Below are 18,018 nucleotides of genomic sequence, written 5' to 3' on the forward strand. Positions count from 1 at the left end.
AATCCGGAAATTAGTTATCTCTGGTTCGTTCTGCCATCTCTATGGGGAAAATGAATGGGTTTTTTGGATAAATGCCGAAAATAAGGTCTGAGGTGAGGTTTACCACAGACCTTATTTTTGGCGTTTATCCCCCCCAAAAAAGAAAAAACTATTAATTTCCCTATAGGCTTTGACCAAAGAGCCGTGGCGGAGTTAGTGCCTACAAAAAGACACCATTGCTATTGACCTCCATTCTCACTCATTTTCTCCCTCTGTCTTCTTCTTTTCCTGCTCTCTCTTCTCCCACTTTCCCTCATCCTCTTTATCTCCGCCGGCCGCCTCTCTCCCCTGCCTCCTCATTTTGAAGTGAGACACTCTGTCTATTTAAAGCGTCTGAGTCTCTCTTTATTCAAAACACTTTCTAATGTCTTTGTCTTTATATCTATGTACTTTGTTGAGATGGGATGAGTGCATGTCAGCCAGTAGCAGTGTAGCCCTAATGTGCTGACAGGGCTAAGCCAGTAGAATTCAATTATGCACTCTCCTCCTCTTCTCCTTCCTCTTCCACCAGACAGACCATCCCTCTCGCTTGTTCTTTCTCCCTCGCTCCTCTCTCTGAGTGGCGTTAATTAGTTCATTTTCTCCCTCTAAGTGTCCGGCCCGCATTGGTTTGTCAGATCATAATCTGGCAGTTGAAATGGCTTCTGCTGGGCTCGGGCCCGGCACCATGTGTAGAGTTTCTTTCTCCATGACAGGTTACGCATAGCGCCGATCTCAGGCATGAGTTAAACACACTGTCTGAGTGCAGCAGGGTTGTTATTCTACACAGGGTACAGGGCTCCAGTCTGCAACCATTTTGTCGCATTTTGTGACACTGTTACTTGTCTGTGCGAGTTAGGGTTAGATAAAATTCTCCCAGATGTGACTAATTTATGTGTACAATGGATATATTCAAATAAATATATTTAAGGCTGTCTCTCACTAATTGATTGTACAATGTAAACACATAATATTATGGTTTGAGTGTGTGATATGGGAATACATGTTTTTATTTTATTTTTGACATTATGAAGAACCTTTTATAAACAATGGCAACACTGCCATGTTGATCTGAGCCTTGCTGTTGGAAAACCAGATTAGTGTCCGACTGTTGGCTGTCGCAGATGCACCTCACCCGACTTCGCTCCCTGACTTTTGTCTACAGTCGGTTACTTTAGTCTTACCATTTTTAAACACTCCCAATATATGCGTTGCTGCTCGTGAATTTGACTTTATCATTTTAAAGGTAATCTCAATTTGACCCGCCAGATTCAGACGCTTGAAAACATCAACACTACAACTGAACATAATTCATGATTGGTTTTTATTTTAGTTAGTTTAGAGCCAAAGATTATAAGTTTTATGTTTTCAAATGGGTTGGTTCATTTTATTTCCATTTACTCAAGTGTTCTTGTTCTTTTTTTAGTTTACTATAACCTTGGCTCAAAGCACCCTGTTTTACGATCATGATATCTGATATGGCTTTGAAATGTGGAGTGCATGGGGAATTGCGTATTGGCCATTGCAAAGTTTCTTTTTAGGACATTGTGTTTGCTGTTATTGTGCCTACTAGAAGAAGGTGTTATATTTAGAGTTGGCCATCTAGATCACGTGTTTTGAGTTTCCACTTCCTCAGGTGGTGAATTAGCACATTGAATTAGGCCTATACAGTATTTAATACTGTTAGTGAACATAAAGATTAAGGCAAAAAAAATCTGAATATTCTGGAGCCCTATTTTGACAGTAAAATATAACAAAACCTATCTCTGGATATACCAAAAACATTCACTGCATTAGGTTTAGAATCAGTCATTCCTGCTTTGACATGTTAGATGTAACACCTTATTTATTGAATACAATCTCAGTAGTCGATTAGCCTTCTTAATAAGGCATTGGGAATTACTTGATCACTTTCACAAGATGATGACTTGAATGTATTCTTTTGTGTGATGCAGATTTCAATTTTTGTGTGGGGGGGGCACCAAATCATGGGGAAATGTTAGTCTTGAGCCCTGGGGTATTTATAGTTCTACACAGATTATTTTAACTTTCAATTGATTATATTACATTTGTTAACTTGGTTCAAAGGGTTGTTTTGAGAAGTGCTGAGCGAATAACCGAAATGTTAGTTAAATTTCTGTTTTTAAACAACTAATTGATGAACATCAGTTCAATTATTTGAATTCCATTTCCTTCTGGTTTTTCTGTAAGCTCAATGCGCACATTGCGTAGTTTCTATAGCGGGAAATCTGTACTAGGGAGTTGTAGTTTCCAACAGGACAAAATGCTACATAGTTTCGCTCAGAGAACCTGAAACTACAATGACCATAATCCATTGCGTGCCGGTCTGTGTGTTTCTTTAACGCCTGTTATAGTAGTGTCAGGCAGACCCTGAGAGAAGAGACAGAAGAATGTGTGATCGAGAGGGATAGAAAGCTGTTGTTTTGAGTTATCTCTACCTGAAAATACATGATCTAAGTGATTGATAGTTGGTATTCGGCAGTCATAAAAGTATGCATTATTTACTTTGAAGAACTACTAAAATAGTGATTTTGTCAGACAAAGTAGGCAGCAGCTCTATAGAGATGAGATGATGACTTGGAATGAAATAATATTATATAAAACCAATTAATATACACAACTGAAATATTTGATTAAAGTAGGCCCTAAGTAATGTGAATAAATGATGGTTAATACGTGATAAGCAGTAATGGACAGTCACTACCATCATGAGGCTTTTATTCATTGTTTGATTCTGTTACAGCATTCAACCCACACAATGCATTTCATGTAAAAAACAACAATCGAAATCGAAAACCGTGATTATTTAAAAAATAATCAAACCGAACCGACTTCAAAAAGCACTATTCACTCAACACTAGTGTTGAACATTTACATTTGGTTTTACTGCGTGTCAAGTGTCCTTTGTAAGTTGACAAAAACCAGCTCTTTCATCTTATAATGAATCCACCATGGTCAATTAAATGATTTACTGTAGGATCTTATTTTGAAGCCTTGTCTGTATGGATGTTGGAAAGTAAACCTCTCTCTGTGTGTGTTTCCCCTGCAGGCTATAGAGACGGCTCTGGATTGTCTGAAGAGTGCCAACACGGAGCCGTACTACAGACGGCAGGCCTGGGAGGTCATCAAGTGTTTCCTGGTTGCCATGACAAGCCTGGACGACAACAAACACGCCCTGTACCAGCTACTGGCTCACCCCAAGTAAGACTACACACACACCCATAAACCCATATGACTTGAGGTCTTTCTCCCTCTGCCCTAATTAATCTCCATATATCCCTCCTTTCCACTTTGCCCCTCTCACATATCTTCCATCACGTGTTAAGCTGCTTCATCAGCTCTGTCTGAAGTGTTACAGCTGCTGATTACTGATAGATTCTTCGGCAGAGAGAGACAGAGGGGAGAGTGGGTCTCATTACTATCATTGATCCTCACCAGGGGCTAATTGACTTTCCCCTCTCTGTTTACACTCCTGCCTGCTCCACCCCGTCCCCCCCACCTCTGTCAGATGTTTTGATTCATGACTTCTGTTCTCTCTCGGTCTTACCAGTTGGTCACCGTGAAAAGGGCCTTTCAGTGAACAGCATCAGCTTTTCTTTAATATCACCAAATGCCAAGAAGTGAGAATGGAGCTCCATCAGAGTGGCAGGGGCTGTAAATGAACAGAAATTGATCTGGCAGTCTTAACTGCCCCCCCCCCCCCTCCCCTAAATCCCTCCCTCCTCTTCTCCCCTCTCAGCATCTCCCTCTCCTAAAGCAAAAGTATTTTAAATGGTGATAATGAAATGGAGCAATCCATCAGGGGTAGCCATGGCATCTGGCATTATAAAACATAAGCTCAAGCATGGAGAAAACAGCCTCTCAATCAAACCAACCCGTCCCCTTCAGCAGGGCTAAATAACACACACCAAGCTGTCCCTTTCAGCAGGGCTATATAACAACACACACCAAGCTGTCCCCTTCAGCAGGGCTATATAACAACACACACCAAGCTGTCCCCTTCAGCAGGGCTATATAACAACACACACCAAGCTGTCCCCTTCAGCAGGGCTATATAACAACACACACCAAGCTGTCCCCTTCAGCAGGGCTAAATAACACACACCAAGCTGTCCCCTTCAGCAGGGCTATATAATAACACACACCAAGCTGTCCCCTTCAGCAGGGCTATATAATAACACACACCAAGCTGTCCCCTTCAGCAGGGCTATATAATAACACACACCAAGCTGTCCCCTTCAGCAGGGCTATATAACAACACACACCAAGCTGTCCCCTTCAGCAGGGCTAAATAACAACACACACCAAGCTGTCCCCTTCAGCAGGGCTATATAACAACACACACCAAGCTGTCCCCTTCAGCAGGGCTATATAACAACACACACCAAGCTGTCCCCTTCAGCAGGGCTATATAACAACACACACCAAGTTGTCCCCTTCAGCAGGGCTATATAATAACACACACCAAGCTGTCCCCTTCAGCAGGGCTAAATAACAACACAGCCTTGTGAGAGAGTCGGGGGAGGCAGGGAGGCAGATACCAACCAGTCAGGCACAAAGACTGTCTCTGTCTGTCGGTCCTCAGGGTTATTAGGCACTGGCAGAGACAACAGATGATTTACCCAGAGACATTTACTGCAGGATAAAAACATGATGTGACTGGCCCTGTAAATGATGCATTACAGTTTTAATGTCATATGATCCAGTGTTTCCCGTATATGCATTCAGCAGCTGCGCACAGCCGTTGCTAAATCTTGGCTGCCACTAACTCTCCCCTCCTGAAAATAATCCTAGGGGAAACACTGAGGAAAATGTTAATGGGAGTGTTTTGTCATTTGCTTTTGTCTATTGAATGTCCTATGGCGGCATGTTCATTTAGTGTGTTTTGCGGTGTGTCCAGTTTCACAGAGAAGTGGATCCCTAGTGTGATCATCTCCCACCGCTACAAGGCCCAGGACACACCGGCCCGCAGGACTTTTGAACAGGCACTGACCGGTGCATTCATGTCTGCTGTCATTAAGGACCTCCGCCCCAGCGCTCTGCCCTTTGTGGCCAGCCTCATCAGACACTACACCATGGTGGCTGTCGCTCAGCAGTGTGGTGAGAGAATGAATCTTTCTCTCTGCTCTCTCCCTGTGTTTTTGTCCCACTCACATTTTGGACATGACCATCTCTCCACCCTTCTCTTCTTTTCTCTCATTTGGCTAGAAGCTCTCCAGCTCTTTGTCTCTGTCCTTCGGTATCTCATTCTCTCACTCTTTTCTCCTCCTTTTCTATGCTCCTCATGGTTGTTGTGTTGGTCTCCCCCACCCCCAGGTCCGTTCTTGCTGCAGTGCTACCAGTTGGGCAGCCAGCCCAACACAGCTATGTTCCACAGTGAGGAGAACGGTTCTAAGGGCATGGATCCGCTGGTTCTGATCGACGCCATCGCCATCTGCATGGCCTACGAGGAAAAGGAGCTGTGTAAAATAGGAGAGGTGGCTCTGGCTGTTATCTTCGATGTAGCCTCCATCATCCTGGGGTCCAAGGAGAGGGTGAGAAAGGGGGCTTGGGGGTTTACCAGTGGGATTGCATCACTTTAATGCGTGTTGGTGGTGATTTCTAAAAATGTATATGTTTTAAGTAGGATGTGAAGTCTTGATTACTGTAAGTGTTTTCAATTTTGTCTGTGAATAAGTACTTGCTATGAGTTAATTCTGCTAATCTTTCTATTCCCCCTCGTCTCCCTTCTCGTCTCCGTCCCCAGGCGTGCCAGCTGCCTCTGTTCTCATACATCGTGGAGCGTCTGTGTGCATGCTGCTATGAGCAGGCCTGGTACGCCAAGCTGGGCGGGGTTGTGTCCATTAAGTTCCTGATGGAGAGACTACCTCTCATCTGGGTCTTGCAGAACCAACTCACCTTCCTCAAGGCTCTGCTCTTTGTCATGATGGATCTCACTGGAGAGGTACAGTTACCTGAGTTAACCAACTGTTGCAGACACTAGTTGTCTGATTTGTGTTGACACACAGGGTTAAAACAATCAAATCAAAGAAAAATGTGTTTACGGGGAGGGTAAAAACAATAATTAAATATATAAAGTTTGACCTCCAGGTGTCTAATGGTGCAGTAGCCATGGCGAAGACCACTCTGGAGCAGCTCCTGGTCCGTTGTGCCACCCCTCTGAAGGATGAGGAGAAGACTGAGGAGCTGCTGGCTGCTCAGGACAAGTCCTTCCACATGGTCACCCATGACCTGGTGAGAGAGGTCACCTCCCCCAACTCCACGGTCAGGAAGCAGGCCATGCACTCCCTGCAGGTGCTAGCTCAGGTCACCGGGAAGAGTGTCACCATCATCATGGAGCCACACAAAGAGGTGGGTCTAAGATGCCGTACCAGAGTTTTGTGGCACATTTTGTATTTATTATGGATCCCCATTAGCTGCTGCCTACTCTTCCTGGGGTCTGGCAGAATTAAGGCAGTTATACAATTTTTAAAACATTACAATACTTTCATTACAGAATTCACCATGCACTGTGTGTCATCAGGCTCCTACTCTACTACCAAATATCTACAACACAAAATCCATGTGCACATGTGCGTATGTTATCGTGTGTATGTATGCATTCACCATCATAGAAATTGAATGGGTAAAACAGGATTTTTCGTAGCTCATAAAGTGGTGACTGTTAGGCAGTGGTAGATATGGTCCTTGCTCTACACATGCTACAGATATTGGGACGAAGGTCTTGGTGATCATTACCAACTGGTTAACAAGAATGGAGTCACGGATGCCATTTCAAGTGCACTACACAAACTAACCTTGTGTGTAACCCCAGGTGTTACAGAACGTGACCCCCCCCCCAAGAAGCACCTGTTGATTTATAACCTTTTATAACCCCTCCCACCCACAGGTGCTACAGGACATGATCCCCCCTAAGAAACACCTGCTGCGCCACCAGCCGGCCAACGCCCAGATCGGCCTGATGGAGGGCAATACCTTCTGCACCACCCTGCAGCCACGCCTCTTCACCATGGACCTCAACGTCATGGAGCACAAGGTCTTCTACACAGAGGTGAGAGGTCATGGCATAGCCATGGCAACGGACTGAAAGGAATAGTTTATCACAAAGTCAAACGTTTATCATAGGTTTTGTTTTCATACCTTAAAAGTGGTCTAGCCAATAATTATCACAAACTGTTGAAAACAATTTGCCCTATTGAGTTAACAATGTATTGAGTTGACTCTGTATTTCCATCCCCTATTGATCCGTATTGATTCCATTTCTTGCTCTTTCTCCAGCTGTTGAATCTGTGTGAGGCTGAGGACGCTGCTCTGATGAAACTGCCCTGCTATAAGAGCCTGCCCTCTCTGGTTCCCCTGCGCATCGCTGCCCTTAGTGAGTACATGACAGGAGTCGGAGTACTTACTACACTGAAGGACTCCAAATAATTCAGCCATTCAACATGTAGAACAAACACGTATATCACAATCAACTTGACAAAATGGGAACAACATTCTTTCTTATTCTGCTTTGTTCGTCATCTACTATTCTACAGCATCTCAAAACAAATGTGTTAATCCAGCATTTTGTCTTTTATAAAGCAGTAAATTGACAGTTGTTCTCTGTCTGCATAGATGCCCTGGCAGCTTGTAACTACCTGCCTCAGTCCAGAGAGAAGATCATTGCTGCCCTGTTCAAAGCCCTCAACTCTACCAACTCTGAACTGCAGGAGGCAGGAGAGGCCTGTATGAGGAAGGTTAGTATATTACACACCTCCCAGGTAGCCTAGCCGTTAAGAGCGTTGGTTCAATTCCCTGAGCCGGCAAGGTGTAAAAATCTGCTGTTCTACCCTTGAGCAAGGCAGTCAGCCCCAACAACTGCTCCTGGGCTGACGATGTGGATTTTAAGGCAGCCCCACGCACCTCTCTGATTCAGAGGGTTTGGGTTAAATACGGAGGACATATTTTGGTTGAAGGCATTCAGTTGTGCAACTTATTAGGTGTCCTCCCTTCCCTTTCTTCTCCCTTCTTTTATCCTCATCACCTCATTCATCCCTTTCTTATTTCTCTTCCTTGATCGCCTTATTGCACACCTTTTTCTCCCTCCATCACAAAATCATTGATGAATGTCTTCTACATGTGCCTCTTCCTCAATGCAACACTGACCTCCAGTCTTCCTACCCTCAATCTACCTATCAACACCTTCATCTCTCCCTCCATCCAACAATCACTTCTCCCTCCGTTCTCTCCTCTCATTCTCGCCTCCTCTCACGCTGTCTTCCCTGGCCTAACACTAATGAGCGTTGCCAGGGAGCGGTCGATACAGGATGGAGTGTTTGTTCTGAGCAAAGAGGGGAGAATTAATGTGGCTGCCATACATCATCCCTGTGTGTGTGACTGGCCCTGGCCTTATTGTTGCGGCCTTTCTCTCAGGCACTGGATCATCCAGAGCTGTTTTACTGGGCTCTTGGGTTGAGAGACAGAAATAAAGTTGAGAATAAGCCATGATTCATGCTGAGAATGACCTGAATTGAAAAATGATTATGCTTAAAGGAATGTTTTTTTTTTCCTTCTCTTTGTTCTGTCTCCCAGTTCCTGGAAGGGGCCACCATCGAGGTGGACCAGATCCACACCCACATGCGCCCTCTGTTGATGATGCTGGGGGACTACCGCAGTCTGACCCTCAACGTGGTCAACCGCCTCACCTCGGTCACACGCCTCTTCCCCAACTCCTTCAACGACAAGTTCTGTGACCAGATGATGGTAAAGAAGGAAGGCTGCTGAGTTTGGGCTAAACATGATTTATTAAGTCGCTATTAACGCATCATGTAGGTAGTCATCCATTTTAATAAATGAATTATTAAATATCTGATTCATCTCTCTCTCACTCTCAGCAACACCTTAGGAAGTGGATGGAGGTGGTAGTGATAACTCACAAGGGAGGCCAGCGCAGTGATGGCAGTGTGAGTATGAACACATAGGAAGATGACTTTAGACACACGCACCCTGACAGCTCCTCAGTGAGGCCTGCTCCAGATGAGAAGTGAGTGGCCATATTACAATCAATGATTAATTAGGCGCCAGCCAGAGCGCAGAGCCAGCAGCCCAGCCACCGTCTCTCCACTCGTTATCTCTGACAGATAACCTTGTAAAGGGGAAGAAGAGGTGTTGCAGGGGGGAGAGATGCACCGTCCACCGTCAGCCTTCGCAGAAATAGCATCCATTATTTCCTGCTTTTCTTTTCTCTTCCTCTCTCTGCGCTCCTCAAACGTAGTGGTAATGAGGTAATGTAAATTGGCCCTCTGTTCGCCTGCCACTACTCTTCTCTTTGAGGGCTGCCACTGACAATGAGGCAGGGACCACCAGGTCAACCGCACAGGAGAACAGGGAGAGAGGGGATGAGGGGGGCAGGGAGGGATAAGGGGAAAGAGGGATGATGAGGAGAGTGAGGGGTAGAGAGTGGATGGAGGGATAAGGAAGGAAGCACAACTATACCAGTTTGTTTAACCAATTGTCCTGTTTTGTTCCCCCCTGTTCAGTATGAAAATGTTTGAGATTTCTCAGGTCTTTGCCACTGTCTGAATATTTGCACACACACTCATTCCACTCCATGCCATCCTTCATACACCCCCCTCCCCCCCACACACACACTGCTTTGCTGACTCTTTCCATTCTCTCCCATTCTGTTCCGGCACAGCCTGCATTGGAGGGTGTTGAGGTGAGACTGGGTCCAATGTTGCCCCCCCCCCCCCCCCCCCCATAGTTGAACTGTTGTGGTAGTGCTGGTGGATTGTATTGTTTGGTTGTTTAACATTAACCTTACCTGGTGCTATATCGTATCAAAATGTTCTATGACATTTTATACCAACTCAGTTTACCCCCCCATTTCATTTTAATGTCATATAAGAGTCACTAATAGTAAAGTCATAGAAATCATTGTCATCATTGAAGTCAGCAAGTTGTAGATGGTACTCTCAACCCCTCTCATCCATATTCCAAAACAACCAATCACCACTCCCCTACTAGTGACATCACTTCCTCATCCCCTGAAGCTGTTTTCCCTTAGAAATGCCCTGTCGCGCAGTTCCAAATTGACCCCTAGCCCCTACTCCCTAAGTACTCGTGGAGCTCTAGCCAATCCTCTCAGATCTCAAAAAGTGTTTAGGGATTAGGCCGGACTAAGGGGTCCATTTGGTATTGGGCTAGTGTATCTCTAAAGTTACTGCAATATCAAGATGTCTGTCCAAGATGTTGGTAAAGATTACTTAATACTATTTTATTTTCTCACCTCCACCTTCCCTCTCTCTGTCTTGTCCTCTCCCTCTCTAGGAAATGAAGATATGTTCGGCCATTATCAACCTGTTCCACCTGATCCCAGCAGCTCCTCAGACTCTGGTCAAACCTCTGCTGGAGGTGGTCATGAAGACCGAGCGGGCCATGCTTATAGAGGTACTAGGCACTTCTCTCGCCTCAATTCTCTCCATCACCCCACTCCTCTCTCTTTTTCTTTCCTTCTAATCTCCTCATTCCACCTCTCCATCTACCCCTGAATTATAGTTCCCCTTCACTTCCTTTTCAGTCCATTTAATGAACACTTTTTTAGATTGTCAACACATCATTGTTTGTCATGGACATGGTTAACTGATTCCCCCCCCCAGGCTGGCAGTCCGTTCAGGGAGCCCCTGATCAAGTTCCTGACGCGTCACCCGTCCCAGACCGTAGAGCTGTTCATGATGGAGGCCACACTCAATGACCCACAGTGGAGCCGCATGTTCATGGTGAGACAAATGCCCTCCTGCTCAAGAGCCTCAGGCACATTGTCTCACTACCGTGCTTTAACTGTGTCAAGGAATCCCTGTGTGAAAACAATTGCCAAATACAAGTGCCGTTTTGGCTGCTAACATTTTGCTCTGGGTGTTCTCATTAAGCTGGTTTGCTCTATGGATCTCTGTAAGAAATTAATTTTATATTTCCCATTCTCTTAATCCCCTCTCCACTGTTGTGCTCCAGAGTTTCCTGAAGCATAAAGAAGCCAAGCCCCTGAGGGACGTGCTAGCCTCCAACCCGAGCCGCTTCGCCCCCCTGCTGGTCCCTGCTGGTACCGCAGCCACCGCTAGACCTGGGTCCCCCTCCACCAACACAGCCAGGCTTGACCTGCAGTTCCAGGCCATCAAGGTGAGTGAGGACGCACACGGATGCACAGCTTTGGACACGAGTGCACTCCATTACGCACACACACACATTCCTTACCCCATGACACTTCATGCTAATCTACCGCTGACAGGCTAGTTTCAGCCATATTGCTTACGTCTAGGGCTGTTGTGTTCGTATTACCGCCACACCGGCGGTCACGAGTCATGATGGCAGTCAAATTCCACGTGACTGTTTAGTCACGGTAATTAAGCTTCTCCAAGTGCTGATGGTCATTGGTAGCTTACCAAACTGGCTAACTGCCTGATACTCAGCACTCTATTGTCTCTCTAATCACTCTGACATCAATGCAAATGTCTTCGAAAATCTAATCAAACACTTCATGAGAGCCCATAAGTGCATGTTGTGCAACATTTCAATAGGCTATGCAATTGCTTGAGAAAAAAGTGATGGCCTCTACTAAAAATAGCACGATCAGCTTTCTATAGGCTAGGCCTACTATATTTACTTTTCAACTTTCCTAATATTAAGCACATTGCTTATATTTACAAAATGAGTTGGCTGGCTGGCATGAACATTAAACACGGGGAAAAGCATTCTCCATTCGCTATTTAAGTGCATAGATGACATGGATTTTTCCCCCCGCTGCCCCTGTTTCAAGACAGGTGCATGATAATGGTCCATTCTAAATATTTAAAAAAATCACATATTTAGTATATGTGACGACAAGATGAAATCAACAATAGGCTAATATTGTCACCCATCACACTATTACTTGTTAATGATATATTATCACTTGTGAATGATGCCCAGCGCAGGCAAGAAACAATGTATACTTTTTTTTTTTTGCGAATTTCATACCATAGTGGCACACCTCATGTAGCCTAGGCCATAGGCCCAAATGTTTTGATAAGGTTTGTATCACAACTAAAGTGGCCAAATTACTTCTTAAAATGAGCACATTAATCTGCTTTACAAGGAGTGTAGAGCCTAACTGGCATACATAAGCAGCGCGTGAGTTTCAAGTTGGGTAAGTTAATTTTAACCATAAATGCACCTTTTTTTATAATAAAAGCATAACATGCATAATCGCATTTGCGGTCACTTTTGATAATGGTGTTTTTCTGCTAATGGAATATTCACGCTTATAGCCTACTGCCATGTGCGCATTGCTGCGCTTATAATGTGAATAAATAAACTATTAGGCTATCAACATTTTTAGCTAAATGTTCTGATCTGTTGCGTCAACCACATTGCGTAAAAAAAGTTTTTTTGATGCTAGTGGTTGTACTAATTTGGGTCTATCGCATCCCACAACTGTCCCAGACTATGCTTGGAATATTTATTTCTCGAATAGAATAGGTCGACCTTTGTACTATGGGGGATAGTAGATTAATGTAGGCTAGTGCTTTTGCTGTTCGTTAGGCCTACTCATCTTGTTGGCTGAACTTAAATGTGGACAGTTCTTCCAATATCTTCAACATGCACCTCAGAATTGGATAAGGATGCACGCAGTTGCGTCCCCGATGTGTGTCTTCACTTGTAGCCTGTGAGAAAGACCAGATCACATGACGGAGAGCCATGTGAGTGAGATGAGAAGGGCTTTGGAGCGGGCAGCATTTATGGAGAAGGGCTGCAAAAGGCATGGATTTTTTGGGGGGTGCATTATGGCCATACAAAGGGGATGCTGCTGGGAAATTTGAGGCATTATCAAGTGCTTGTCAAATTGTGAATGAGTGACCGATGAAGTGTGTGTATAGCTTGTGCAAAAAACAAAGCAGAGCTCATGCCTTTCAAGCTACTTTTTTCAAATCATCATTAGTCGCATCATGCAGCCTTACAATGTATTAAACATCTAAACTTATAGCCAACATTCATTAATAACTTACTTTAATAACTGTTAATTAAGCATATAGGAATACCTATTTCTTTGTTAACCGCTCAACACAGAATAGCCGCATGTGCGCACTCCTTCAAATCGTTTGGAGAAAAGATCCTTTCTATTTTATTCAGCTTTGTTCAATTGTATTCTTCATACTATAAAATAATGCCACAGAATTCTAAGCAAATCTTGTCTGCTAATTGAGCTAGCGTAGTCCACAGCCATATGGCATAGCCAGATCAGGGCCTAACATAAGGACAACTCAGAGTATGCTATTCTATTCTTCTGAAATAGACTACATTTTCTTATCATGTTTCTTTAGACCTGTCTAAAATAAATAATGGATTTATTGTGAAGTTTAGCATATATTACATGGATTTATTAGACTTTTAAAAATGTATCTGTTCTTAAGGTCTGCATCAGTGGCTTGTAGGCTATGTGGAAGCCAGGAGATGCTAAGTGTTTGTTAATTAACGGTCAATTACTGTGAGACTGACAGTTATTTTCTAGACAATCACCGGCTGATGAAATTTCATCACCGCCACAGCCCTACTTACACCTATCAAATGTTTTCCAACAGAGTGAGTTTGTTATAACTTCTCACACCTGAGTCTACTGTTGTCTCTCCCCTCTTTCTCTCCTCAGATTATCAGCATCATAGTGAAGAATGAGGAGGGCTGGTTGGCGGGCCAGCACTCTCTGGTCAGCCAGCTCAGACGGGTCTGGGTCAGCGAGGCCTTCCAGGAACGACACCGCAAAGACAACATGGCCGCCATCAACTGGAAGGAGCCCAAGCTGCTGGCCTACTGCCTGCTCAGCTACTGCAAGTATGTACCTCACACACACGCCATGATAGTGCTGGCCTACTGCCTGCTCAGCTACTGCAAATATGCATCAGTTGCACTACCACTTGTCAATATTTCTTAACTCAAGAGGCTTGAGAGAAATGCATCCTTGACTGTGCAACCTCGAACTTTCATGTAAATCTTCAGACATTGATGTATGACTTATACAAAAGTCAAAGGATTTGTACTTGTACTCACCCTCCCTCCCTCCTTGCCCCCCCCCCCCCCCCCCCCCCCCCCTCCAGACGAAACTTCAATGAGATCGAGCTGCTGTTCCAGCTGCTGAGGGCGTTTACGGGTCGTTTCCTGTGCAACATGACCTTCCTAAAGGACTACATGGAGGAGGAGATCCCTAAGAACTACAGCATCGCTCACAAACGAGCCCTCTTCTTCCGCTTCGTAGAGTTCAACGACCCACACTTCAACGACGAGCTCAAAGCCAAGGTAACCAACCCATTCTCGCTATCGCACTCTTTCACACACACAGACACACAGACACACAGAGATGTATATGGGAACACAGCATCCCCTCAAATGCATTCACTCACACCCACAAATATATGGTGAATGACCATTATATTAAAAGCAAAAAGTCTGTAATTAAATGGCAATATTCTTCACGAACTCGTGAGTGTTCCCTGCAGAGTTTTAATTTCAGCGGTGCAGCGCCTGTTCTCCCCCTGATGAATTATGCTGCTCATATAGTCATCCTCTTAATTGTTCTCTCGCGAAGAGCAGATGCTGTCCGTGTGTGTGTGCTAGTGCTTGAGTGTGTGTTCTTGTGCCTGCGTGTGTTTAAAGCTGGGACGATAAACCGAAAATGATCAACATTGACACACCAATGACTTATCGCAGGCATTTTTCTGATATTGTCATTACAATAAGTAGCCTATACTAGAGAACTGTAAAGTTTGACATGAACGAGGTATGCTAATATGGTATGCTAATATGGGTGATTGTTAATGGTACAACCGGTGGCCACAACCATCAAATTACTAGAAGTAGTTGAAAGTTTAATTAACTAAAAAGCTGAAGTGCACATTAATGTTATAAACTTATTGTTCTATTTTTCGTTCTTGCATCAATTCAGGCAATTTTTCCAGTGTGGATGTTTGTCCATATCACACATATCTCTATTGTGAATCATTGTCTTAAGCATTTTCCTGAAAACAAGGCTCTATAGGGAGAAAGGGTGTGCTGTGCAATAGCACTATTCAGATGGGGGTGGATATTTCACCTTAACTGAGAGAGCAGCCAGGACCTCCCCACTCACAGTATGCATCTCAACTGGCACCCTATTCCCTTTATAGCACACTACTTTTACCAGGGCGCATAGGGCTCTGGTCAAAAGTAGTGCACTATATAGGGAATAGGGTGCTATTTGGGATGCAGTAATAGAGGCCTATTCTCATATGGTGAAATATTAGGCCCACTGTTGCTAACAAAGTGCTGTTCTTTCTAGTAGCCCTCCTCCCCTAGCCTAACATCTGGATGATTTAACATAATGCATATCTCTCTCTGGTTCAGCCACAGGCACTGCCTCTGCTTTAATAGATAATGCTAATGTCTCCGCTAGAGAGAGACACACACACACACACACTCTGTAGAAGGAGGACACTATTCATCTAATGGCAATAAAGTAATGTTGGGCGACGTCTGTATGATTGATATCACAGACACTCTAAAATGAATAGGAACATATGAGACCAAATAAGAGAGCGTGGCGCTATGCATTTCCTCTCCCTATATTATCTGTTCCTGTGTGTGTTAATGGCAGCGTCGGAGCATATGCTGCCACATGATGCCTCTATTAAAATATGTCCTGCCTAGAGGATGATGTATAGGGTGGAGACTAGTTCATTAGGAGATGGTACCTATAAATGCTCCGTTATGCTGCTGCTGACTGCTTAATCATTCCTTTGTCTTCAATGTCTACCATTGATATATGTTATTGTGAGTAGTTTAAATGATTAAGTTGTACTTTTTATTGATTTATTTTTGATTGAAAGATTTGGATCAGATTGGTCATTTAGCAGACAATGTAAATGTTTGTTTTTTAAACAATGTGGAATTTTATTTAACTGACATTCCTGCTCTTATCTCCTCTATAGACCTTTAAAAAAGACCACACCCATTAGTGAAGTTTGAGAAGTTCTCTTCTTTAAGTGTGGATCTGTTATTACAACCTGTCTCTTCCTGTCCCAGGTGTTACAGCACATCCTGAACCCAGCGTTCCTGTACAGCTTTGAGAAGGGGGAGGGGGAGCAGCTTCTGGGACCGCCCAACCCCGAGGGAGACAACTCCGAGAGCATCACCAGTGTCTTCATCACCAAGGTATAAAAACCAACCAACGCCTCTCCCTCAAGACTCTTCATGGATGGCCTATCCTTTCTCTACACCCCTGTCCTTCTTTCCTCTTTTCATCCTTTTCTCTCTCATCATTTGTTACATCCATCACTACCTCTTTTTCCTTTTATTCTGATCCTCTCTGATCGTCTTCTTCCTTTCTCCTCTCATCCCTCTCTTCCCTTGCCCATCTTGCCCCCTCTTCCTGCTCTCATCCTATTGCCTTCTCTCCTCTCATCACTCTGTCCATCCATCAGAGCAGTGTGTAATGTCCTGGCCTGCCTGGCAGTACTGTCACCGTGGCAACAGTAAAGGTCACTGTTTTGTTTGTCTTGAACACGATCTAATCATAGTCTCTGACTCAGTCTGACCAACACCAGACCTAGTATGGGTCTGGTTGGGTTTTAAACTAATTTCCTCTCTCCTCCTTTCTACATGACAAATTATGCATTATGCAAGTCTTTGTGGAACATTCCACTGCCAAAAACAACTTGTCGCCCCCCCCCCCCCCCCCCCCCCCAAATTATATTATATTGTATTTATTTATTAAATTATATCAGTTGCTTTGTTTAAAAATACCTATAGAATGTACATCTTCTCCTTGCCCTTCTCTCTGTGGGAATAAATGTCTTGAAGGACAAGAAATATGTAATACATCCATCTTCTCTCTCTTATAGGTCCTGGATCCAGAAAAGCAGGCAGACCTCCTAGATTCCCTCCGTATCTACCTGCTCCAGTTCTCTACTCTCCTGGTGGAGCACGCCCCCCACCACATCCACGACAACAACAAGTCCCGGAACAGCAAGTTGCGGCGCCTCATGACCTTCGCCTGGCCATGCCTGCTGCCCAAGGCCTGTGTTGACCCTGCCTGCAAGTACAGCGGCCACCTGCTCCTGGCACACATCATCGCGAAGTTCGCCATCCACAAGAAGATCGTACTGCAGGTTACTTTACTTTTTAAAAATATAGTTGGAATTTTCTGTGAAAAAGCTTGTAATTTATATATTGTGGCAGGTTGTTGCCAGCGATTTATCAGCTCTTTTGTCTTGTCCACATTGATGTGGAGGGCACTTGACCGCCACCATTCTTGGAGGTTGCTGGCCTGTTTTTAGGCTACATAATCCAATTTACAAAGGATATCTGCTCACTGATTTATGCCCTCAAAAGTAACGTTTTACATTTGACATGGATCATATTTCTTCCACCTGTGCGTGTATCTAGGTGTTCCACAGCCTGCTGAAGGCCCACACTATGGAGGCCAGGGCTATCGTCCGCCAGGCTATGGCCATCTTGACCCCGGCCGTGCCAGCCCGCATGGAGGACGGACACCAGATGCTGACCCACTGGACACGCAAGATCATCGTGGAGGAGGGACACACCGTCCCTCAACTGGTCCATATACTGCATCTTATCGTCCAGCACTTCAGAGTGCGTAACAAACGCTCACACACATCCTAGCACGCAGGGTGGATTTTTCTGTATAATTCTACTTTATAGAATCTACTAATTCTATGGGTTTCCCCCCCTTGTGCTTCCTACACCCTTCATCATTATGATCCTAGCCAGCTGTTCAGAACCGTAGACTGACGCCTGGTCAAGTTCATTCTAGATTGATCTGTGGCACTTTGACACACTGCTCTCTGACCGAGACCACTCATCTCATCATCATTACCCTGGAGAGATGAGTCTGTCACGATGGACGTGTGCGTAGAGTAGTGTGCATGCGTCTCCATCTGATGATCTCTGACAGTGTAGACTGCACTCGGACAGGAAGCT

General features: G+C 44.5%; 1 protein-coding gene across 1 annotated transcript in view; it reads left to right on the top strand.

Annotated features, from left to right (window-relative positions):
- LOC120029556 (transformation/transcription domain-associated protein) overlaps positions 1 to 18,018 on the top strand; it is a 79,582-nt gene that overhangs the window by 11,652 nt on the left and 49,912 nt on the right. Inside the window, exons 20-37 of the mRNA XM_038974824.1 lie at positions 3,089 to 3,240; positions 4,940 to 5,139; positions 5,356 to 5,573; positions 5,786 to 5,983; positions 6,130 to 6,390; positions 6,929 to 7,090; positions 7,318 to 7,414; positions 7,654 to 7,775; positions 8,611 to 8,781; positions 8,913 to 8,981; positions 10,348 to 10,467; positions 10,677 to 10,796; positions 11,029 to 11,193; positions 13,697 to 13,878; positions 14,142 to 14,340; positions 16,102 to 16,230; positions 16,920 to 17,186; positions 17,464 to 17,670. Coding sequence (XP_038830752.1) covers positions 3,089 to 3,240; positions 4,940 to 5,139; positions 5,356 to 5,573; positions 5,786 to 5,983; positions 6,130 to 6,390; positions 6,929 to 7,090; positions 7,318 to 7,414; positions 7,654 to 7,775; positions 8,611 to 8,781; positions 8,913 to 8,981; positions 10,348 to 10,467; positions 10,677 to 10,796; positions 11,029 to 11,193; positions 13,697 to 13,878; positions 14,142 to 14,340; positions 16,102 to 16,230; positions 16,920 to 17,186; positions 17,464 to 17,670 — 3,039 coding nt within the window. The remainder of the gene's footprint in view (positions 1 to 3,088; positions 3,241 to 4,939; positions 5,140 to 5,355; positions 5,574 to 5,785; positions 5,984 to 6,129; positions 6,391 to 6,928; positions 7,091 to 7,317; positions 7,415 to 7,653; positions 7,776 to 8,610; positions 8,782 to 8,912; positions 8,982 to 10,347; positions 10,468 to 10,676; positions 10,797 to 11,028; positions 11,194 to 13,696; positions 13,879 to 14,141; positions 14,341 to 16,101; positions 16,231 to 16,919; positions 17,187 to 17,463; positions 17,671 to 18,018) is intronic.

Source organism: Salvelinus namaycush, chromosome 35 (assembly GCF_016432855.1).
Source record: "Salvelinus namaycush isolate Seneca chromosome 35, SaNama_1.0, whole genome shotgun sequence".
Taxonomy (NCBI): domain Eukaryota; kingdom Metazoa; phylum Chordata; class Actinopteri; order Salmoniformes; family Salmonidae; genus Salvelinus; species Salvelinus namaycush.